At 46.4% G+C, this 25,263-nt stretch overlaps 2 protein-coding genes across 6 annotated transcripts; both read right to left on the bottom strand.

Annotated features, from left to right (window-relative positions):
• Positions 1–783: 783 nt before the first annotated feature.
• LOC133381108 (zinc finger protein 160-like) lies at positions 784–6,518 on the bottom strand. The gene has a single exon (XM_061619680.1). It carries the CDS (start codon positions 4,581–4,583, stop codon positions 2,826–2,828), a length of 1,758 nt encoding a protein of 585 aa, XP_061475664.1. The 5' UTR covers positions 4,584–6,518; the 3' UTR covers positions 784–2,825.
• An 81-nt stretch (positions 6,519–6,599) lies between these two features.
• LOC133381112 (zinc finger protein 501-like) lies at positions 6,600–23,365 on the bottom strand. 5 transcript variants are annotated; one of them, XM_061619691.1, is made up of 5 exons: positions 22,970–23,365; positions 18,223–18,349; positions 11,500–11,975; positions 10,455–10,563; positions 6,600–9,604 (listed from the first exon to the last, which is right to left on the bottom strand). In XM_061619691.1, exons 1-5 carry the CDS (start codon positions 22,970–22,972, stop codon positions 8,784–8,786), a joined length of 1,536 nt encoding a protein of 511 aa, XP_061475675.1. In that variant the 5' UTR covers positions 22,973–23,365; the 3' UTR covers positions 6,600–8,783. The 5 variants fall into 5 exon arrangements, with proteins under 5 accessions (XP_061475675.1, XP_061475674.1, XP_061475679.1 ...); XM_061619690.1 differs by lacking the exon at positions 22,970–23,365 and adding an exon at positions 22,330–22,470; XM_061619695.1 differs by lacking the exon at positions 18,223–18,349.
• Between the last annotated feature and the right edge of the window lie 1,898 nt (positions 23,366–25,263).

The following is a 25,263-nucleotide window of genomic DNA, read 5'->3' as shown; positions in this document are numbered from 1 at the left end:
GACTGGGGTGGTGCACAACAATATTGTACATGTCAATTTAAGCTGTACATATAATAATAATAAATTTATATTTGTTGTCTGCCTCTCACCCGAAATGAGGGTCCCAAGGTGGATTATACAAATTTAACAATGCAAAATATGAATAAAATCATACAAATTTAAAAATAGAAAAATATTTTAAAAACCAATACATAAACAAATCCATAACATCCTTAAAAACATCAGAACACAGGGGTAGTAATTTAGCCAAATGCTTAAATAAAAAGATGGGTCTTCAGCAGCCATCTAAAAATGGAAAGAGAGTGGGCTGATCTTACTTCACATGGGAGGGCATTCCATAGTCTAGGCGCCATGACAATTCTAGATGGGAACAACATCTGTAGGGCCACAGGTTCCCAAATTAGCTAAGGAAGAAAGTCATCAAGGTGTGGCACTTACACCAAAGAGGCCCTGCTCCTCACATTCTGGCTCTGATGATGGCTGGATCATGTTTTTTGTTTTTGTCCAGAGACAGGGTATCCCAAAAGGAAGGGCTTCCACCTGGAGCAGTGATATAGTTCAGCCCCTGTCCTCTGGGAGTCCTTTCGTCAATGGAGACGGGTGATTTTCAAAGGCTATACTTGGTTTGGAAAGATTTACTTTAAAATACATCAGCAAAATATCAGCGAATGCATTGCAGTCTATGAAACAGAAGCATGATAATATCAAAGAGACATCAACAGCACATAAATGAATCTTCAGGAAGGGAGAAATATGAATTAGGCAAATTGTTTTTACTTGGGAAACAAAAATAGAATACGGATGTGTAAATTTAACTCTACTCAGAAGAACAATATGCAGCTTAACTATTACAAAAAATAATGAGGACATACAAAAGTAGGAATAATTCTACCTATCAGGCAACTCTTCTTTCATTTACCCCCTTCCACCAGTCCACTAGTTAAAACTTTGCTAGGTTACAGCTTCATAGGCATTTTTCCTGAATATTGAGAAAAGAGGAAAGAAAGAATTTAAAAACTACCTATCCAAGCAGGAACCAGTTGAATGTTCTAAGGAAAGGAGCCAGAAGAACAGAGATTAAGGGGAAAGGTTTGGAAAAGTAAAATGGTGCAATAAAACCTCACCTGGAAATAAACAAATCTATTAAAATAAGAAATACATGTATATTAAAAACTAGAAAAGCAAAATCTGTCCAAAGGTGTTTAGGGGCCAAAGCTCCAGCCCCAAAGGACTCGCTTAGAGGAGACTGGCCAAAAACAGCCTCAGAACTGAAGAAGGGAGAGGTTCAAAGCCAGAAATACCTTCTCCTCTGAAACAGAAGGCAAAAAGCCAAAGTGGGCTGCAAAAAACCTAGTACAAAAAGCTGGGGATAAGCAAAAATAAATGTAAGCAAAGAAGCAGTAAGACCTTCTTGAGAAAATGAAGAGAGAACATCAAGAGAACTACTTAAGAACTGATGCCTGAGTATACTTTATCCCTCCTCCCTCCCTGTGCCTTTTTCCTCATGTGTCATCATTTTTATTAGACTGTACGCCTCTAGGAAGGAGCTGTCTAACTTGAATGGATTGTATTTTTTCCGCTGTGGGAGGCTTTTTGGCTGAAGAGCGGGTTACAAATACTCTAAATAAATACATAATAGCAGTGATTTCTAGCACTGAGTGTAGTCTTTTTTTGGTCCCCACAGACACGCCAACTTCTCTACATTGATTAGTCCTTTTCCATTGCCTCACTTTTTCTTACCAGTAATTATTCAGTGTGGCGTAGTGGTTAAGGTGCTGGACTACGACCTGGGAGACCAGGGTTAAAATCCCCACATAGCCATGAAGCTCACTGTGTGACCTTGGGCCAGTCACTGCCTCTCGGCCTCATGAAAACCCTATTCATAGGGTCACCATAAGTTGGAATAGACTTGAAGGCAGTACATTTCCATTTTTAATTATTCAGTTCCGTTTTGGTAAATGGCAGGTCACAGGACAAACACCTGCCTGAAACCCTGGAGAGCTGCTGCCAGTCACGGTAGACAATACTGAGCTAGACAGACCAATGGTCTGATTCAGCCAAAGGCAGCTTCCTCTGTTCCTGCGCACTGGGAGGCTCACAAAGGTCGCCCAGCAACACTGCTATTTGACAGGAGTAACAAATCTTCTATCTGCACTATTATTTTCGCTAAGGCCTTGTCAACATTTTTGTTTCTCACACTTCTGAAAGAAAAACATTTCTGCCCTCAAGTCAGTCATGAGCCAGAATTTGTGGACCAAAGTTTTTTCTCCATTCTACTCCACAGCTCCTTCATTCCACTTCACCTTCACCATCCTCGCAGATTTGACCCCAAAACTGAACTCGGTAGTAATCTTCACTGAAACTTTCCGAACACTCCAACATTTCTACCGATTCCTTCCACTGGTATCTCCTACAGGCATCTATTATGTAGAAGAGGTGTACTGAGAAGTGAATGGAAGACGTTTTCCACCAGTGTGAACATAACTATTTTGCCTCTCTCTCATATGGAGGTTTTGAGGAGTATCTAAGGAAGTGTCTACGACTCAAGCTCTTGCCACTCTGATGTGAATGAAGAATGGAAATTGGATTAAAGGGAATTATTGTTAATTCTTTGGTGTGAAATACAGCATGTATGTTGAATGAAAACCTTTCCACACTGGACAGTTACATGGTTTCCCCTCAGGATGATTAATTTTTATCTGTAGCAAGGGAATAATGCTCTTTCCACATTCCAGATTTTATAAGGCTTCTTCACTGTATGGATCCTCTGATGTATATTAAGACTGCAACTCTTCTTCAAGCTTTCTTCCAAATTAAAAGCATTTCTATTTTCTCCCTGTATGGATCCTTTGATGTGCCTGAAGATTCCTATTCTGACTAAAGCTCTTTCCACACTCGAAGCATTTATAAGGTTTGTCCCCTGTATGAGTTCTTTGATGCAAAGTAAGGTGGTGATGACGACTGAAGCTCTTTCCACACTCCAAGCATTTATAAGGTTTGTCCCCTGTATGAATTCTTTCGTGCACACTAACAGAGCTACTATGACTGAAGCTCTTTCCACACTCGAAGCATTTATAAGGCTTGTCCCCTGTATGAGTTCTTTGATGTCCTTTAAGAGAGCTACTTTGACTGAAGCTCTTTCCACACTCCAAGCATTTATAAGGTTTGTCCCCTGTATGAGTTCTTTGATGTCCTTTTAGGGAGCTGTTCTGACTGAAGCTCTTTCCACACTTCAAGCATTCATAAGGTTTGTCCCCTGTATGAATTCTTTCATGCAAAGTAAGGTGATGATGACAACTGAAGCTCTTTCCACACTCCAAGCATTTGTAAGGTTTGTCCCCTGTATGAGTTCTTTCATGCACAGCAACAGAGCTACTGCGACTGAAGCGCTTCCCACACTTGAAGCATTTATAACGTTTGTCCACTGTATGAGTTCTCTGATGTCCAGTAAGAGAGCTACTGTAACTGAAGCTCTTTCCACACTGAAAGCATTTATAAGGTTTGTCCCCTGTATGAATTCTTTGATGTCCAGTAAGAGAGCCACTGTCACTGAAGCTCTTTCCACACTCCAAGCATTCAAAAGGTTTGTCCCCTGTATGAGTTTTTTGATGTGATTTAAGGTGGTGATGCTGACTGAAGGTCTTTCCACACTCCAAGCATTCAAAAGGTTTGTCCCCTGTATGAGTTCTTTGATGTGAAGTAAGGGAGCTACTGTGACTGAAGCTCTTTCCACATTTGAAGCATTTATACGGTTTGTCCCCTGTATGAGTTCTTTGATGTATAGTAAGGGCGCCACTTTGACTGAAGCTACTTCCACACTTCAAGCATTCATAAGGTTTGTCCCCTGTATGAATCCTTTGATGTGTAGTAAGGTGGCCATGACGACAGAAGCTTTTTCCACACTCCAAACATTTGTAAGGTTTGTCCCCTGTATGGACTCTTTGATGTCCAGTAAGGGTGCCATGGTCACTGAAGCTCTTTCCACACTCCAAGCATTTATATGGTTTCTCTCCTGAATGAGTTTTTTGATGTGAAATAAAGTGGTGATGACTGAAGCTCTTTCCACACTTGAAACATTTGTGAGGTTTGTCCCCTGTATGAGTTCTTTGATGCCCAGTAAGGGTGCCACTCTGACTGAAGTTCTTTCCACACTGCAAGCATTTATAAGGTTTGTCCCCTGTATGAATTCGTTGATGTCTAGTAAGGTGGCCACTCAGACAGAAGCTCTTTCCACACTCCAAGCATTTATAAGGTTTGTCCCCTGTATGTGTTCTTTGATGCCCAGTAAGGGTGCCACTCTGACTGAAGCTCTTTCCACATTCAAAGCATGTATAAGGTTTGTCCCCTGAATGAATTCTTTGATGCTTTGTAAGGGAGCTACTGTTAATGAAGCTCTTTCCACACTCAAAGCATTTATACCGTTTGTCCCCTGTATGAATTCTTTGATGGAAAGTAAGAGTGCCACTCTGACTGAAGCTCTTTCCACATTCCAAGTATTTATATTCGTTCTCTCTCATATGCCTTCTTGTATATATATTCAGGGCTTTTTGGAAACTTAAAGTTTTACTGCACTCAGGAGACATTCTCGTTTCCTTTAGGTGATGAGCACCACCCAAATGGTGCACCACCCAAATGGTGCAGCTTCACCTCGGGGCTCCCTCCATGCAGCCCACCCCCACCCCAATATCTCCGCAAGCGCAAAGAGACTCACGCCCTCATTTGCTACATTTCTTTCAAGAAAGTGGGATAGGAAAGGGAAGTCCTTCTTGTGCCATCTTTCCTCCTGCTCTGTTCTTGTTTAACCCTTCAAGAGCAGAGTCGCTGAAGTCCCTTGGCTGCTTCACGCAGAGTGTGGAGTGAAGTGCCACTTTAAGAGCTATGAACAGCTGGCCAGCACAGGGCCAAGTGCTGTGGTTTGGTCTAGCCTTTTTTCTCCTTGTGGGAGGCGTGAGCATCCTTGAGTTTGTTTCACACCACCAGCCATCACACAGAGCAAGGGGAGGTGGTCAGCAAGTTTCTGGACTGTGTCTGTCCTCCATAAAAATAAAAATCCCATGCACATTATGTGAGAAGTGTATATATTGTGTTGCTTTTTCAGAATATTCTAAGGATAAATAAAATATGTGATTTTATTGTTAAGAATAAATGGTTAATAGGTTAATAGACTGTTTGCAGTAGATATTCCAAAAAGGCTAAAGTTAAGGGGCTTTTTCTTTAAACAGGACATGACCGACCACAAATTATCAGGCTGTAGCTGCTGTCTGCCTTTTAGACAAAGTTAACTTTAAAATAGAAAAAGGATTCACGCTTGGCTGATTTAGATGAGGTGTTATTCTCCAATTGCTTTGCTTGATGTAAAAGGAATTGGTTGAATAATGGGTTGTTTTAAATGACTGTTTTATAAATTGACTTTAGGTAGACCGGGGTTAACGTTGCTAAGCAAAAAGGGGTTTTTCGCCCGTAAAAATAGAATGAGGTAAGATGACCATCTGGAACACAGACAGTTGAGACCTGTTTGTGGTTAAAAGTCTGTTTTAATATAGAAGAAGGATTTCCGCTTGACTGAAATTTTGCTTTACTTGATATGATGGGAGTGTTCTGAGAATATTCTGCTTAATTAATATGTACATAACAAATATTGATGTAGGGCAGCTTAGGTCTAAGTAATAAGAAATATAAATAGGGGTGGGACTTCATTAAGGCGTTTTTTGGATAAGATTGTAAACCCTGTACTCTGGCCAATGAGGAGGCAGGGGAGGGAACCATAGCGTCGGGCTAGGGGATAAAAGTCTGTACCGAAGTCATGTTGGGTGTGTCTGCCTTGTGGTTGACACCCGCTCTTGCAAGAACGAAATAAAGCTTTGAAACTGCTTCACAATTGTCTCTGTCGTGGGTCTACCACAGGGGACCTTTTTGGGGTCTCATAGGGGGGGTTTTCCCTTAAGGAAAACCACGTTTCTTACAATTAGAAAAGAAAAGAGGCTGTCAGAGAAAAGTTTAGGTTAGGCTGAACCCCATTTTCTTTACCTGCTGGATTTCTGTCTGCAGGGACTTCACTTGTTAACTTGTATGGAGGGAACATTCAGCTGTGGTACAACCCCCCTGCAGTCTGAAGTGATGCAGTCCAGAAACAGATTTCCTGCCTAATCTGCTCCTTCTGTGAATGAAGTTACTGTGCTCATCAGGGCCAGCGCCAGGTACGGCCCTTGGGCAACAGCCTGCCCCAGGCACACAGCCCCTGCCTGTTCCACCTCCCTCCCTCCTGTGTTCTGCTGCTGTGTGTGCTGTGTACACAGTCCTGCCATCAACCAAGATGGTGGCCGAGGCTTCTCTAAGGGGCTGATGCCCCCCGCCATCTTGGTTGGTGGCACGCATGTGCAGCACACTACGTGTGGGCACATCCCTGCCATCAACCAAGATGACAGTAAGAGCATCAGTCCCTTCAAGAAGCCTCCACCGCCATCTTGGTTGATGGGAGCCCTGCATGTGCAGCACTTGCAGCAGCAGAACACAGGAGAGAGGGAGGTGGAGCGAGCAAACGGGCAGGTGGCCTGGAATTAAATGAGAAGAAAAGGCCAAGAAATCATTATACAAGCATCACTTATATACAAAAATTTATTCATTCACACTTCCAGCTAATTCTGTCCATCAGCTCCAAGCAGGTTAAGAGTAACTGAAAATAAGATTTATATATTCAAAAAATAAAATTAAAATAATGTGAGAACCACTGAAATACTCATGAAAAAGGAAACCCCATTAGAGGAGGGATATGGAACCTGGTGCCCTCCAGATGTTGGACTTCAACTCACATGAGCCCCAGCAATGACGGACGATGATCAGGGATGATGGGACTCGTAGTCCAGAAATGCCTGGAAGGCCATAGGTTCCCCATCCCTAAAAACCAAAGGGCTACATACAATCAGATACCCCCAAAAAGGATTGAAATTTATTTTATAGCTGCACATATTAACGGAAAATATTAATAAAAAAACAAATATCCGCACATCAGCCTTTTTTTTTTAAATACCAGCAACAAGTTCTTGGGTACCACTCGCACAAGTGCAAGAGCTGAATCAATATTTCAAAATTCACACATAACTCTGAATCAAAGGCCTACATAGCACTACCTTCCTAGTTCAGGTGTGGGGAACTTTGGCCCTGCAGATGTGGTGAAACTACAGCTCCCATCAGCCCCAGCAAGCATGGCCAATGGCCAGGGATGATGAGAATTGTAGTTCAGCAACATCTGGAGGGCCACAGGTTCCCCACAACTCTTCTAGTGCATAGTTTAAAGGTGAAAACCTTGAGTTGTCACACCACGTTCTGAGAACTTTGCCAGATTCTCTGGGGGCTAGGGTGCCAGGAGTCATCATGGGAAATTTGGCCACATTCAAGATGTCTCTAAGATAGTGGTGAGGAGCAGAATAGCCAGTGGTCAGGAAATAGGAGTAAGTGACATTTGCTGGCAGGGGAGGGGGGAAACTACAGCTTTTATTGACTATCCTGCTCACATCTAAAAGATGGGTGGTTGGTCTACACTGTACACTCGCTCTCCCTTACACACACACACTCTATCTCTCAAAGTTTTGCCAAGGGTTGTTTCTCCCACATACAGTATAATTTGAGCTCCAACCTGCAAGATTTTGCTACTCCTTTACCAAAAATCAATGTTTTCCTCTCTTTATTCAATACCCAACTTCCTGAAACTTTCTAGAAGGGGAGCATCTTTACGATTCCATTCCAGGTGTGGATTTTTGGATGCTGACCAAAACTGGTGCAAAGAGGGAAATCCATTTTCATAGGCCTAGCCTCTGAAACCCCTTAATCGAGGCACCTGGCCTTATATATGCAACTAAGAGATGTGGCAGTCTTGAGGCTGAATGGTACCATGTCAGACTGTAGGTAGTAAATTGCATTTTTGAATGTTCCCCCATATTAAAAAACACCCTGCAAACAGAAAACCAGCACAACAGGAAGCAAACTGGGATAGAACCATTCTCTCTGATGTGCTAGATTTCTACTTGCAGAAACATTTTTAAAAAATCTGGAGAATTACAAATGGCATGCACCACCTTCAGTTTGAGAAGGTACAAATCACTCTTCTACCATATCGGGCTGCATATGTACGGTATGGCACTCCCCCCCCCCCCGCCCAAGCATTTCCCACGACATCTCTGCAACATGTATTTTTTAATGCTCTCCAAAAAGCTCTCCCTTGCACGCAACACGTACAGATATGCTTTCCTTATATCGAGTTCTCCCATGTGAAATCCAGAGATGCTTTCCAAAGTTTAAACACTTCTGTGGTTTCTCTCCGTATCAGTGGTGGCTGGTGCTCGTTGAAACCGGCAGGGTGGAAGGCAGGGAGCCCAACAGGAGGAAGAGCCAGAGCCAATGACAGGCAGAGCCAACACATTCTAATTGTGTCCCTGTCTTCTTCCCTGCCGAGTTCTAGAAGGGCAAAACTCAAACTGAGGAAGCCGACAGGCAGTGTCAACTCCCTGGATTGACAGTAAGTTAGGAGAGGAGGCAAGAGGAAGCCCTAGCTGAAGGCAGACTGGGGTCGGTGGGCAGTGCCCCATTCGCCCTAATGGCCAGCCTCCCCTGCTTCTGCATGGATTTCCACGTGGGGCAAGAAGGCCAGAGCACCGATAGGAACCAGTTCCCACCTGGCAATTGTTTATACACTTTGTTCAACACTGAACAAAATGTAGGCTTTGTGGCTGGAAGTATTCCTACAGTGTGAGCACCAGGAAAGTCTTCCTCACCACCTTTGCCAACCCTTACACCAGGAGAACCCACACTGAAGCTGGAGCCCTGCTTGGAGCACTGCCATCACAGGGTCTCTCCCCGCCATGAATCTTCTTGTGTCTACTAAGGGCTGTTTTCCGCGTGTAGCTTTTCCCACACTCAGTGCATTGATAGGGCTTCTCTCCTGTGTGGGTTCTCCGGTGTCTAATAAGGTTGGATTTCCAACTGAAGTTTTCCCCACACACAGAGCACTGGCAGGCGCTCTCTCCAGAATGGGCTCTCTGGTGTGTGATCGGGAAAGCTCTCTGCTGGAAGCATTTGCTGCAATCGGAATCGCATTGGTGTGGCTTCTCCCCCTGGTGGTTCTTCTTGTGTGTCAGAAGGTCGATCTGATGAGAGAACTGTTTCTCACAATGGGAGCATTTGTAAATTTTCTCTCTGATGTGGGCTCTCTCATGGGCAACCAGGTCCAGACTCTTGCCGAAACACTTCCCGCAATATGAGCATTTATATGTTTTCTCTCCCTCCTCTGTCTGGTTCTCCACAAGGTCAGTGCTCCCATGGAGGCTTCCCAAGTTTTCTTGCTCTCCTTTTCTCCTTTCAGAGCTCAAGACGTCCTCGTGGAAGGTCCTCCTGGGCACACTTTTAGCGCCTTCCCCACAAAGCAAGGCTAAGTGGGGCTTACTCTCCTGGAAACTGTCTGTCTCCTGATGAATCTCAGGAATCTCCTCCACTTTGAGGACTTGAAAAAAATCACCTATGGTGCTTTCCGGAAATACCCTACTGGGGTTCATTTGCTCAGGTGCTTCGTGCCAAAAGATCTCCTCGGACTTGAACACTTGATTACCATTTCCTGGAACAAAACAGAAATCTTGACACAAGAGAGAAATAAGGAGCTTTACATTTTAAAAAAATCTTGATTTAAAACCAGGGCTGCAGTGTTTCGTTGATTAATTGGTTCAATCAGGAGTAGGGGTCTTCCAGAGATCAGTGGACTGCAGTTCCCATCATCCCTGACCATGAGTCATGCTGACTGGGGGTGATGGGAGTTGGAGTCCAACAACATCTGACAGGCTGCAGGTTCTCCAGCCCTGGGCTAGATTCATCAGGCTCACCAGTGCTGACACCTGGCCCAAACCCTCCTTGCTGCAACAGCTGGATTTCATAGCCTCTTATTTTTATTTTCCCACAGTTCCCTGCAATATGCTGATGCCACTACCCCCCCCCCGGGTATGGGTGTTGTTGTTTTGGCTACACAAGGATTCACATTCTGAAAATGGGTTCAGTGTTACTATAAAGGACATAAAAATAATTCCAGTAATCTGGGGAATCTGCTGTCAGAAGATGTGGCGACAGTTATTAGTTTAATGTCTTTATAAAAGGGATCAGATAAATTCATGGAGGAGGGAGGGGTTTACCAATGGTGATATGGAGCCTCCATGTTCAGGGATAGTATACCAGCTGCCGGGGCAGCAACAATGGGGAAGAGCTCTTGATTTGGTGCCCTGTCTGTGGGCTTCCAGAGAGGTATCTGGTTGGCCACTGCGGAAAGCAGGATGCTGGACTTAGATAGGCCTTTGGTCTGATCCTGCAAGCGTCTTCTGAGGTTCTTAAAACAATATAAAGACATTTTTTTAAAATGATGGAACCACCACCACACAAAAACAGTAACATCCCTGGATTCATGCCCCAACAATCCTTACCCAGGAATTTGTCCTCTTGCATTGTCTCCAGAGAGAGCTGCATCTTTACTGTGTCCAATAGATCCTGTTCTGATGTTGGGAAATTGCCATCCCCCATAGGCTTCAAAGCCTAAAAGAGAAAGAGGGCAGCAACTCAATACAGACCCAAGTATCTAAAAGAGCGCCTTCCCCAGCATCAACCACCTAAGACCCTGTGATCAGCAGTTGAGGCCTTATTGGTGGTGCCACCACTGGGGACCTCCTGGCTGACCCATGACAGGGCCTTTCCAGCAGCATTCCCCATTTGTTGAGGTGCAACTATCTCCCTCATCGCTGACTTTCAGGGGAAATTTATGGACGTTCCTGTTTGCCCAAGCATGTTGGATTATATTCAAAGTAGCACTGAGATTGTCCTATCAACGCAAGCATTTCTGCATGCCCAATGGAACGATACGCTGTGGGGGTTCTCCCGACGCTCCAGAGCAGCGTGGGGGCGCAGGGGGAGGAAGTCCCACTGCACTAGTGAAAATCCTTCTGCTGGCTTCCACCAGCACAACAAATTAGTTGAATACAGCCCTTGATGGCTGAAAGACACTGTTCCTGGCAACCCTGAGATCACTGTTTTTAGAGTATTTTGGCACCCTGGGCTCCTTCGGGGGAAGGGTGGGATATAAACTGAACAAACTCAGGTCCTGCTTGGGACATCTGGTTGGCCACTGTAAGAACAGGATGGCTGGGCCACTGGCCTGGTCCAGCAGGCTTTTCTTATGTTCTTAACTATTATTATTATTTCACGTGGCATGTGCCACACTAGTGGCAAGGCCTGTTCTCTGCCATCCTCGTCCTCTCTGCACAAATCCCCCTGCATCTGCCCTTCATATGATCAGCGTCACCAGTCAGCAAAGCTAGGCCAGGGATTGGCTTCTCTCTCCATCCCTCCCTATTACATCATAGAGGAGCGGTAGGGCTGCAAGGATGATGGGAAATGTAGTCCAATGACATCTGGAGGGTCACAGCTTTCCCCATCCCTGTTAAAGATACACCAGGGAGGTTACAGGGCTCTCACTTTTTCTTCCGGCCTCTCTTGTGTCTCCATGCCGACGCTTTCCTCCTCCTCCGACAAAACCTCTTCCTTCACTTTCGCAAAACAGTCCAGGCTGCCAGAGGCTTCGCCATGAGGGCCTGCCAGGGATTGGGTTGCACCTTCTCCGCTAGGCCTGTGGCTGTGGACAGCTACCCCTTCCAAAGAGGCCTGGAATTCCCTCATATCAGACTCCAACGAGGGCTGGGGAATGGTACGCCCCGAGTGAGAGGACGCCGCTGTCTTCAGGAAGTTCAGGAACTGATCTGCCCACTCCCGCTGGGAGCCGGAAGCTGGACTTTGCTTGGCCTGTTGCAGATGTGCTCTGCTCAGAAACTCTCTCTCAGTCCCAAGCTTGACAGCAGGAGAGCCTCTTTCTCCTCTCTTCATTCTGTCCCTGAACTCATAAGCGGCTGCCAAGTCCCATTCCTCTGAATTTATTCCTGGCTGAAGCTCCTGGACTGAAAAGAAAAAAGAGAACATTAGAAGAGCTCTGAGGCTGGATCAGGGCAAAGGCCCCTCTCGCCCAGCATCCTGTTCTCACAGTGGCCAAGCAGGTGCCCCAATGGGAAGCTCCCAAGGAGGACGCGAGCACAACAGCAACACTCCCAACTTGTGTTTCCCAGCAACTGGTATTCAGAGGCATAAACTACCTCTGATAGTGGAAGTAGAATATAGCCATCACAGCTAGTAGCCATCGACAGCCTTATCCTCCAGGAATTTGTCTAATTGTCTTTTTAATTCACCCAAGTCGGTGGCCTTTGCTACCTCTTGTGGGAGTGAATTCCATAATGTAACTCTGCGCTGGGTGAAGAAGCCCTTCCTTTTCCATGTCCTATCTTCTCACGCTACCACTTCATTGGATGGGCCCAAGTCTACCAGTTTGGGCAACAGTATGCACCCACCCAGCAGCTCAATTGTAACTCCACTGAGGAGCTCTTGCAGGTTAGTTCACACACACACACAAGGTGGCAAGGTTTCCTGGACTCTGGGACAGAATACCTGACACTTTCAGGCAGCAGTCAGGACCGCTGCCTGCTCTGGGCCTTCTGCCTGCCAGGGCTGGGGCTTATCAGACAGCAGTGACTTGGTCAGGGAAATCTCCCACCACTTTTAATTTCCCCAACATGGCCCAGAGCATCTAGTATATTATTATTGCTACATTTATATCCCACTTTTCCTCCAAGGAACTCAAGGTGGCATATATGGTTCTCCCCCCCCCACACACACACACTTTTTACCCTCACAACCTGTCAGGTAGGTTAGGCTGAGAGACAGTGACTGGCCCACGGTCACTGTTTGGTAGGGCATTTGCTTTGCATGTACAAGGTCTCAAATTCAATCCCTAGCATCTCCAGGTAGGGCTGGGGAGACTCCCAGACTGAAATCCTGGAGAGCCACTGCCAGTCCGTGTAGACAATACTGAGCTAGATGGACCAAGGCTCTGACTCGGCATCAGGCAGCTTCCCATGTTCCTCCGTCACCCAGTGAGTTCCATGGCTGAGTGGAATCCAGCACTCTAACCACTACACCCACTTTGCCTCTCACGTCGCATCGCTGATGGACGTTTGGGGAAATGGACATAATGGGTGATTTCCCAAACCAAGCAATTGACATCAGGTAAGGGCTGGAGCTGGGGACCACCAGAAGCTCCCTTGTTCCTGTTCTGGCCTCAACACATGTTGAGGTGTGTGTCTATCCAGGCAGATAAACTCACGTCCAATCCACACTTTACGTGACTTAAATCTTATTTTTTTATTGATGAACAAACTTGAACAGCAACCAATAAACACTTAACTGCACAAAGTTGATTAGAAGATCCAGTTGAATAAAGTAGATGGAATGGGTGCGTGGTGAAAAGATAATGCACAGCCAGGTCCTCCGAGCTGAGGAGAACCAGGCCTGAGGCAGGTCGTCTGCCTTCTAGAAAGAATCTCCACAAAACATGTAACTAAGACCTTTCTCAGGGGCAGCCAATCGAGGCATGATCACAGACAATCAGACCTAATCAGTTGCTAACAGATCTCCTGAAGAGAATTCTACCTACTAACCTGCAAGCAGTATATTAAACAACGTAATGCTTAATTGGGGCAGAACAGTTCCTATCAGAAACTCTGCCAGCCCCAAGTTGGAAAAGACTGCAGGTGGTGGGTAGCATATGATCCGCTGCATCCCATAGAAAATGCCAACACGGTGAGCATTTTTTCCAAATAAAAACCACGCGTCAGCAGGAGTCGATTGCTGGCACTCACATTTTGCCCTGTAACACAGAGATGGGGAACCTCCAGATGATTTTGATGATGATTAATTAAACTTCTATCCTGCCCTTCCTCCCAGAAGGAGCCCAGGGCAGCAAACAAAGAACAAAACACCAACAACATCCCAAAACATCTAAAAAGAAAATCTTTGAAATTTTCTCCTTCTACCTGGCCTGGGAGGGTGGGGGCCTCATTGACTGCAGTTATAAGCTGCTACTACCTGGAGATGCCAAAGACTGTCTTGACTGTGGGGTGTTGTTTAGGGGCTTCTGTTTGGGTAAAAATTTAATTCTGCTGGTCAGTTTTGGTGGGGGTTTTTGCTTTTGTATTTTATTGTTGGATATTATTAGGCATTATAAGGGTGTATCAATTTAGAGCCATACGACAATGAGAGGTAGTGAACTCTCCGACACTGGAGACATTCAATAGGCAGCTGGACAGCCATCTGTCAGGAATGCTTTGATTTGGATTCCTGCATTGAGCCGGGGGTTGGACTGGATGACCTTATAGGCCCCTTCCAACTCTACTATTCTATGATTGTACGTTTCTTAAGATGTTTTCTTTAACTTATTGACTATTTGAATTTATTTTCTAACTGAATTATGTAACTTTTTTTTCCATGTTGTGAGCCACCTTGAGCATAGATTACTATGGAAAGGCGGCATACAAACAAACAGGATGATGATGGGAGTTGTTTCGAACAACATCTAGGGACCCAAAGGTTGGGTCACATCACATTAATTCCACTATTATTCTGCTTTAAAGATTCATGGCTTCCTCCAAAACATCCTGGGAAGTGTAGTTTGTGAAGGGAGCTGAGAGTTGCTAGGAGACCCCCGTTTCCCTCACAGAGCTACAGTTCCCAGAGTTCTCTGGGAAAAGGGATTGATTGTTAAACCACTCTGTGATTTGTATCTCTATGAGGGGAATAGGGGTCTCCTAACAACTCTCAGCACCCTTCACAATCTATACTTCCCAGGATTCTGTGGGGGAAGCCATGACTGTTTAAAGTGGAATAACAGTGGAATAAATGTATGGTGTGAATGTGGCCTAGGTTAATTCATACGCAGCAGAGCCCCTTCTGCTCTTCAGCCTCTTCCCGTTCCCAAATGTCCACCGACCAAATTTCCCACCACCCCAACATGCCATTCCATGCTCCCTTCAGCTCACCACAGATGCACACACTTCCACATACCTGAACCAGAGCTTGGAAAAGTTACTTTTTTGAACTACAACTCCCATCATCCCAATCCAGTGGCTATGCTGGTTGGGGTTGATGGGAGTTGTAGTTCAAAAAAAAGTAACTTTTCCAAGCTCTGACCTGAACCTCCCACGTCCTAAGCTATCTCCTCTCCCTCGCTCCACATGCAACATTCCTACCCCCCATTACCTTAGGATTTGGGCCCCAGGGAAAGTTTCACTTACCACATCCATCCCTAGCCTCCCTATCGTTTGCCTCGCCTTCCTTTTCATCTTGTCAGCAGCCACCACCGCAGCTGGGGCTAGAACCAGAAGCTCCTGGCTAAGCGCACCTCTGCCGCCCCCATGTGGTGAGCTGGCAGAGCTACACTTGGAGCATCTCCCGAGACAGTGAATACTCCCTTTACTGACCCTCCTCACAGCAAGAAGGGGCAGTATCAATGCTTCCTGTTGAGGCTGGGACCTTGCCAGAGCATTTATAGTCTTTTGTGGCTCTGAGCATTTTCCCCTCTGGCTGTAGCCTCTTGATTCTGATCCCATCCTTTTGGTTCCCGGCTCCTGGTTCCCACTCTCTACAGCGGGGTTTTCCAAACTGTGGTTCATGGACCACGAGCTTCATTCTGGTAGTCCGTGGGGTGTCTGGATTTGTGGCTGAAGACTGGGGACGACACATCCCTCGCATTAAATGTTCATACTGATTTTTAATTGGGTTTCAGTTGCTTCTTTTATATCTTATATATTGCATTTTATTGTATTAGTTTCAATTCTCTGGAATACAGTAACATACAGGGTTGAAGAACTAACAGAAGCCATGAAAAAAACCATTAGAAACCATACAGCATCTGGCACAGCACATGGCAATTGCTACAACAGGCAGAAAATTCATGAAGTGGTCTGCCAAGACCCTCGGCAATTGTCAAGAGGTCCGGGGGGAGGGAGTTTGGGAACCGCTGGTCTATGGCTCAAGTATGACACCTCCATTTTCCCCTCATGGTTTCTTGTTTTTGCCTGGCTGTAATGTGTCCTCAAACTTTGGTAATCCCCCTTGTTTGGTTGGATGGATGATCGGGTGAGTGTAGAAACTAGCCTACTGTACAAAGGTAAATTCACATCCATTGCTCCACCCACTTTTTGCCCCTGGCCCTGCTCACCACAATCGCGTGACCTTTCAAAGGTTGCCCAGAAAAGAATGCAGCCCTGGGGCCAAAAAAGGTTCCCCACTCCAGGCTTTAGCTCCTACGTCACGCACAGCACAGAGATCCCATCCAGAATGGCACTCCACCCATCCTGCACTGCTGACCAGCCCGGAATGCACTTCTTTAATTTACTTTCCTTGTGCACCCTAGAATCAAGTCCAAGAGAACCTCAGAAAGCCAGGTATTATCACTGAACACTAAAGTCAGGATCATTCAGACCATGGTATTCCCAATCTCTATGTATCGATGTGAAAGTTGGACAGTGAAAAACGCAGATAAGAGAAAAATCAACTCATTTGAAATGTGGAGCTGGAGGAGAGCTTTGTGGATACCATGGACTGTGAAAAAGACAAATAATTGGGTGTTAGAACAAATTATCATACTTTGGACACATCATGAGAAGACATGACTCACTAGAAAAGACAATAATGCTGGGAAAAACAGAAGGGAATAGAAAAAGAGGAAGGCCAAACAAGAGATGGATTGATTCCATAAAGGAAGCCACAGACCTGAACTTACAAGATCTGAACAAGGTGGTTCATGACAGATGCTACTGGAGGCCACTGATTCATAGGGTTGCCGTAAGTTGTAATCGACTTGGAGGCACATAACAACAACAAGGGAAATGGCTCTTAGCAAACCGTCTGGATGCTGCCAGCCAGGGCCTACTAAGCACGCTGCATGGATAAAAGGTTTTGGCACAAGTGTGGGACATATCCATCGGCTAGACAAAAGACCTAGTCAATCTCAGGATTCAAGTCCCAAACATTTATTTAAAAATTTATTATACAAGAGCAGGGAAAATGGTATCAGCCACATCCTTGTCCAAAGCCATGGACCACCAAGATGTTTGAATGCTTAGACAAAAGCAAACACCGGGGTGAGGAACTGGCAGGCTAAGGCCTAGAAAATGTGTGGCCCTTGCCGTAATATCATGTGGTCCCTAAAACCATCTGGCTCTCTAGAGCAGCGATTCCCAACGTGGGCGGTAGCACCCCACTAGGGGGCATTACAGCCTTTCAGGGGGGTGTTGGCGTGACTACAAACTTTAGGGGGGCATTTGGGTTCATTAGGGGGTGTTGACATTTGGCGGTCTGATGTGACAGTTGAAGCATCTAAGTTTAATTTTATTTAATACACAAATCATTAATTTTTAAACTGTTTTGTCCCCAGTTAGGATGTATTTAATAGTCTCAGTTCATGGAAATAAAATTATAAATAGTGTGTGCTCTTTAGTAAAGAAATTCTGAATAGCGGCCAGTGTCATATCAAGGAATGGGGTTATTAGCCACGCCCCGGCACTAGGTAATGTTCCGATGCTGTCTTGAGGGATGTTGGAACCAATCATGAGAGAGTGTTTGATAAGCTGGGTGTATTGGTGGATGGCACATTCTTCCAACAGATGAGTGCCATGTGTAAATGGGTGACGCAGACAGTCAGTTATTTGCTGGTTTTCTTCAGGAATGGGACACACTTGCTACCCGTTGTTTCTGTGATGTTTAAATGAGCTTGTTTAATGAAACAATGCCAGTAAACTGAATGAGTTTGTTGTTAAGTAACACAGTGTGTGTGTGTGTGTGTGTGTGTGTGAGTGTGAGAGAGAGTGAGTGTGAGTGTGAGAGAGAGAGAGAGAGAGAGACAGACAGACAGACAGACAGACAGACAGAGAAGGGATGGCACAGAGTGCTCTGCAATCCTGTAATCTCCACCCACCACTAGCTGCACACCTCATTGATATAGATGCACGCCATCTCATTTTATCTCCCACATGTCAGGAGGGAAACCTGATCAGGGTGGGGTGGAGGTGGAAGAGGAAAGTCTACTAATCAGATTGACTAGAATCCCAGGCAGGCTTCTTCAGTCAGTCAGGTACACAAAAGACCACGGAAATAAAATTAACAGGTGCTTGTGGAAGGGATGCTTTCTCCCCTTTACCTGCCAGACAGGGCTTGTGTTTTATGTGTGGTTCATCGCATGGAGATTTTAGCGGTGGGACCAGGTAGAGATTCTTAAGCAATAGGCACTTTACAGTTGGCATACCTTCAGATACTTACTCACGGAGGCTACCATCCCATAATTCTCTGCCATGACTTCTTGGTAGAGAGCTCGCTGGCCTGGATCTAGCAGAGCCCATTCCTCCTCAGTGAAACACACAGTCACGTCTTTGAAGGTCACAAGCCCCTGTTAAGAAGGACAGAGAGGGAAATTGTTGTTCCAATGAAGCCGCCTTCCATCACATCACACCACTGACCCATTTAGCCAAGGACTGCCTATAATAAACTGTATTTTAAGAAGGAGGCAGACAAACTGGAACAGGTTCAGAGGAGGGCAACAAGGATGATCAGGGGACTGGAAACAAAGCCCTTTGAGGAGAGACTGAAAGAACTGAGCATGTTTAGCCTTAAGAAGAGAAAAATGAGGGGAGATATGATAGCACTCTTCAAGTACTTGAAAGGTTGTCACACAGAAGGGGGCCAGGATCTCTTCTTGATCATCTCAGAGATCATCCCGGGAATAACGGGTTCAAGTTACAGGAAGCCAGATTTTGACTGAACATCAGGAAAAACATCCTAACCGTTAGGGTGGTATGACAATGGAACCAATGACCTAGGGAGGTGTTGGGCTCTCCAACACTGGACACATTCATGGAACAGCTGGACAGCCACCTGTTGGGGATGCTTTAACTTGGATTCCTGAAATGAACAGTGGGTTGGACTCGACGGCCTTACAGGCCTCTTCCAACTCTACTATTCTATGATTCTAATCCAGTTTGCAGGGGCTCCTCAAAGCCTGAAGGAAAACGTCTTCCACGCACCCAGCTTATCAGCCCTGCTCATTTTACTTGGCTTGGAAGGGCAGCGGTCCTTTTTAGGAGTCATTAATGTGGGCAACATTTAATTTTGAGTAAGATTGTACTATATTTATTGGTTTTGTATATGCAATTGTTTATTATAGATTTTTATGGTATGGTGGAATTATTATTATTCATTTCTTGTGAAATCCATATGTTCTCTATTTATTTAGTTGTAAATTGTTTCCTATGAGCATCTCAAAATAACTAAATAGATAAATAACATACGGATTTTGTTTTTGTATGTCTGTTGTTAGGATTTGGTATGACCTGTTAGTGGATTGCTTCATTTTAGTGTCTGTGCAGCAGCTGTGTAGCGATGGCAAGAACGGAAGTCTTCCTCCTCCTTGATCCACCTCTCCCTCATGTGTAAAACACTGCAGCCCTCATCTCCAGAGTCATTCTGGCAGGCAATTTGCTCAGCCGGAATACTCAGAGAAGAGACACATTAACAAGGCAAAGTACCTAACCCGGAAGACTCAGGCTGCCAGCGTGGAGGCTGTGAAAATGATGGATGAAATCCTGCTGCAATTGAGCATGTCTGTGCCTGTAGATGTGATGCCTGGTGAGTTTGATCCCACCAACTACACTTTGCCCCGGCAGCCGCTACATCACTGCATGTTTCCCGTTGAGCGCCTACTCCACACTGCAGCTGGTTACCAACCCTTACCAGGCTAACATTGATGGTGTCAGGTAAAGAAGTAAGTAAGTGTGTATAGGATTGCAGTAAATCTCACTTAACACAATGGGACTTACCTTTGAGTAGTCATATATAGCAACCACCCCTCCCTTTCCCCTTTGTTTTCATAAACACTGAGCAGGCTTTAGAAAGTACATTCCATTAAATCTGAGAGATTTGGACTGTAGTTGGGATCTGGATCTGGAATCCCTCTGCACTCAGTGAAAGAGCAGATCAAAATTAGGCTCTGGAAGGGATTGCACTTTCCCTAAAGCAGGGGTCTCCAACCTTGGGGACCAGGGACACATTTAACATTACAAGAAATTGTCATGGGCATCACAAAATCCACTGAGGCTGTTTTGGCTGTCCATGCCTGCTGCCCTGCACCAGCCATGTCATATATGATGCATTGTCAGGTGTGGGGCAGGTAAAAGACAGTTCAGCCCAAAGGGGGTTTGCAGGCAATGCCAGTCAGCTGGCCTGCAAAGTGCTGTGCCTTTGCATGAGCCAGCCACCAGCTGACTGCGGTAAGGAGCCCTTTCCAAAGAGCTATCTTGCACAGTGCTTGGAAGGGGCTCAGCAGGACCTGCCGATTGGCTAATTGTTGGGTCTTCAGGAGCCCCTTTCAAAGTGCTATCTCAGTGACAAGGGCTTAAAGGATAAGGTGGCCAGCGTGAGAATACTCCTTACCTCTTGAGGCTCAGGCAGCCTTGGTGGCACAAAGGGTCTCCTATCAGTCAAGGCCCGCACACAAATTGCAACCCCTCCTGGACAGAGATAGCCTAGCCAGAGCTATCCATACCCTGGTAACTTTGTGGCTTGGTTACTACAATGCGTTTGATGTTTATTTATTTTATTTCTTACCTGTATGTCCCACCTTCCCTCCAAGGGGCTCAAGGTGTACGTTTCTCCCCTTCCCATATTATCCTCACAACAACCCTGTGAGGTAGGTTAGGCTGAGAGGCAGTGACTGGCCAAGTTCACCCAATGAGCTTCATGGCTGAGTGGGGATTCAGACCCGGGTCTGCCAGGTCCTAGTCCAACCCTGTAATCATTGCACCACGCTGGCTTTACATGGGGCTGCTGCTGTTGAAAACAGTTGTGGCTGCTTGGGTTGCTTTATTTTTATAGTATTTTAAATTTTACTTTTTGTTTCTTACTCATCTGTGAATGCTCCGAGAATGCTGCAGGACATAAATTGTGCAAATAACTAAGCACAGGATTGCAATCTCTCTCTCTTTCTCTGGCCTGCCAGCTTTGCAAGGGAGGAGTTTGGCCACCCAACAACCACTTGGTGTGGCCTTGTGTTTTTTTCTGGCTGGTTGATGTCCCTTGATCTTGGCCTCCAACAGCCCTGGCCAAAAAATCTTCAGGTCCACCCCACTTTCCCTTAATTAGAACTCTGGGTTCTGGGCACATTTTGTGCCACAAATAACTGCATGGGATGAGCCAGTGTGGTGTAAACAATGTCAGACTGGGATCTGGGAGACCAGGGTTCAAATCTCTGCTTGGCCATGAAGCTCACTGGGTGACCTTGAGCCAGTCATTGCCTCTCAGCCTAATCTACCTCACAGCGTTGTTGTGAGGATAAAATGGGGAGGGGAAGAACCATGCTTGTGCACCACTTGAGCTCCTTGGAGGAAAAGTGGGATATAAATGTGATAATAAATGCATCCATCCATGACCTGGCATTTCTCTCTGGCCTGGGTCCTGCATCTGTGTAGGACCAACTTTGATCACTCACAGCAGGAGTGTCACTACCGGGGTGCGGAGGGTGCAGCCCATACCCGGGTGTTACGAGGGGGGTGACACCCAGAGCCGCCCCGCCCCGTTGCCCAGCAAGGCTGCTCCACCAGCAAGGCTGCTCCAACTCCTCCTCGGAGGCGGGCGGGCGAGACCGGGAGCAGTGTCGGCGGGGCAAGGGAGGCGCGCGCACACCAGCCCAGCCACCTCGTCCATGCCCCTGGGAAGGAGCACACCAGAGGTCTGCACCCCCCCGCACTCCCGCTAGTGATGCCGCTGACTCACAGAAGGTGCTTGATGAGGGGCCCCAGCATCCAGCACCCTCGGTTGTTAGGAGAGTGGCTTCCTCTGGTTGCCACCTCTATAGGTGCCACCTGGGCATGAATTGATCCCATTCATTTCAAACTAGAGAACTCCTGAAGGTTAAAGGGGGGCATGAGAAGTGCAATTGGCCTCCCCCTCCCCCCACTCTTACCCAAGGAGCGTCCGTCCTCCCCTTCGATTCTAGAGAAGCCAGAACACCCAGAGGCCGCCCAGGGGCTGATGGAGGGGGGAGACATGGCAGCTGTCTGCGTAATGTGAGAAGGGACAGGAGAGGTTCCAGCCAGCCTCGGAGGCCTGATGATGCGGCCCTGGGTGGGGCTTTGATCGGACCCAGCAGGAACCTTCCAGCGAGTGCAGACTCTCCAAGGCCAACCAGGTTATTCTGTCAGGGGGGAGGAACCCCTCCCCGGGGAACCCCACCCCTCCCCGGCAGTAAAACACACACAAATAACGCAAGGAACTATCAAATCGCTGCCTTGTCATGGAGCACCAAAGCGGCCACGTAGGCCGGCCCTGCTCGACGGGCTTTTGGTCGGCGCCGAAGAGAGGCCCACTTCCTCACACCTCAGCCCGGGTCCGCATAGGGAAGCGCTCAGCTCGGGCCCAGGAAGGGAGGCAGGCCAGCCACGGAGCCTCAGCCATGGTAGAGGCGAAGGGGCCGGCAACATGAGCATCGCTACCCCTTGGGAAGATGAGGCCGAGGTCAGCCGCCTAGAGGGCAGTCGTTGTGACTGATGGCTCGGGGGAATCGCTTCCGTGCTTTGCTGCTTTCAGGGAGGTGGGCGGGGGGCGCGAAGGACCGCCTCTCCTCTCCTCCTCGCTGCTGCGGTCGGGAGTGACGGCATCCGGGGGTGCCTCCGTGCTTGCTTAGGGGCGCCTCTGGCACCCCTCAAGCGTGGCGCCCTCCTGCCATGCTTACCTTGCTTACCGTGTTACGCCGGCCCTGTCCACCCGTTGCAGGATTGGTAGGAGGATAAAGAGGAGTTAGGCAGAGAACCTTTCACCTCTCCGAGCTCCTTGGAAGAGGGCAGGATAACAATGTAAACAAAACAAAAAACTCACCACACACCTACCTCACAGGGTTGTAAAGGTAAAACTAGATCATGTATGCAAAGTAGCTGTAAAACCAGGAGGGGAGGGGAAGCTGGCTGGAGTAGATGGCCCTTTTGCTCTGATCCAGTCTCTTCCTGCACCTTTAACTCACCATCTCCAAGAACAAGCTTTTATCTTCTCCCAAAGGTAGAATTCAATTCAAAATCCAACTTTTGCAGCAAGGGGATAGAAAAGGAGCTCAGGTCTTCCGAGCGCTTCAAAGCCGGAAAGGCCTATCTTTTTTTTGCGGCTGTTTCCCATATAAAGTACAGGGAGCTTCTACCATAGAGGCTCCCTGCATAGAACGACGCCTCTCCATGATTGATTCCAAGAGAAATCCCTTATAGATAGCAAATATAGAGTTGCAGATAGCCTGATTTTTCCGTTTTTTAGAAAAAACAATGAAAAGTCTTCATTGGTCATGATTCTCCATGGGCTCAGCGTTGTGTGTCTTTCTACGCCTTGGCACCTTTATGGAGGAAATCCCTCTATTTTTACTTCGGAAGTTCAGTTGCAGCACGGCATCGGCTGTCTGAATTGCAGGTGTAACTCTATACTTATTCTCTCTATTGGCATCTCTTGCAGGGACTTCCGGCTTTCGGCTCCTCCAATGCAATGTGTCGAGGGGCTTCACCAGAGAGATGACATGGCCCAGAGCGGCAACATCATCAGCCTCTAAGCAAAGAAGGGCATTGGCATAAAAACGCTTTGTCCTCAGACGAGATTTCCTGGTTATTTTTGAAGCCGTGAGTTGTTGTGTTTCCAGGTCAGGAGGAGTAAAAAGTGGCAGATACTTAAAAGAAGCAATGGGGGACTTCATCTGTAATGGCCAAGTGAAAAGGTGGCTCTAAAGCCCCTGCAGCTTTAGAAGAGGAGGTCTGAAATGCTCTGCTCCGCATATCAGGAGCCGGAGTCTTGTTCCTCTTTTGCATCTTGCAGCAGACCCGTAACAGACAGCTTAATTTTGTCCATTAAGTAGACATGCAGTTAGGGGGCTAGATAGAAGTTGAGAACTTAAGAAGAGCCCTGCTGGATGAGGCCAAAGGCTCATCTGGTCCAACATTGTTACCACAGTGGGCAGCAGATGCTATGCGGAAGCCTGCCCAACAGCATCGTTCTCCCACCTGTGATTCCCAGAAACTGATATTCAGAGGCATAGCGCCCCTGACAGTGGAGGGAGAACATCACTATTATCAGTAGTCACTGATAGCAGTATCATCTATGAAGTTGTCTAATCCTCTTTTAAAGCCAGCCAAGGCAGTGTCCATCACTAGATATGGTGGGAGCAATTTCCAGAGTTTAACTGTGCACTGCCTTAAGAAGTACTTTCTTTTGTACTTTCTTGGGTTGGTACTAGGGTTGCCAGGTTCCTGGCCTGAGACTGGTCTGTATCTTTAGGAGAAGAGAAGGTCAGCCAAGTGCAAGTGTTCTTGCAACACTGTAATGGGAAAAACGACAAGGTGGAATCCTCCCTTCCCCCTGCACAACTTTAAAAGATACAGAAGACCTCTTGAATGCTGTCACGCTGCATACAATACTGATGGTGCAATGTGAATGTATGAATGAATGACCGCTGTTTGTGGTTGCATTATTGTGAAAACCCAATTATCAAGCATCCATACATGTGGGCACTTTTTTTTGTCTAGATTGCTTTAGCATTGGCCACTCCCCTAAGTATACCCCTTTTCAGTGATTGGCCCATAACAGTCGTTTGCTTTTCACACTTTTTCAGAAGAGCACAGAAACATGTTTTTTTAATCCCCACGCATGGGCAGGTTTGTGGATGTGCTATTCGGTGGGAAGGAGACAAAAGGTTTGGCATATGATGGAGGAACGTCCATGGACCATCTATTGCAGGAAAGTCTGTGGCATTGCATCCGAGTGCATGGACATTAATGCGATTGATTATTAGTTTAGGAAAGCATATCGGTTTTTTGGTGTTATTTCTAATGTGTTTTTGTAAACATGAAAATTCATACTAGCTTGCAACGTCATATGGACAATAGTGAATTAATGAGGACACAAAGCTGTAACGTTGCAGATTATATAGTTGTATGGACAGACTCGAAAAGGAAACATCCAAATGTATGTTTGGTATAGGGTTGCCAGGTGTCTGGTTTTTGCCCAGAGACTGGTTTTGAGGGTACTCTCTGGGTCTCCAGGTGACTCACCTTAATCTCTGGACTCTTAGCTTTCATTTTTTTAAAAATTAAGTTTCTAGGTGGTATGGTTCAAAAGATATCAACCAAAATGTGAGCCACCCCCCCCCCCGGCTGTTGGTTACATGCTGCTCTAATCCCTGCCCTTTCAGGTTTTTAGTCAATAAATGAAGTCAGGGTTGTGATTGACAAGATTTGTTGCCCCTCCCCAGGCAAAAACCGACAGTATCCTTTTCCTGCTTGTCTC

Source organism: Rhineura floridana, chromosome 3 (assembly GCF_030035675.1).
Source record: "Rhineura floridana isolate rRhiFlo1 chromosome 3, rRhiFlo1.hap2, whole genome shotgun sequence".
NCBI classification, from domain to species: Eukaryota; Metazoa; Chordata; class Lepidosauria; order Squamata; family Rhineuridae; genus Rhineura; species Rhineura floridana.
The sequence above is the reverse complement of the archived record's forward strand: the minus strand, read 5'-3'. Positions and strand labels throughout refer to the sequence as shown.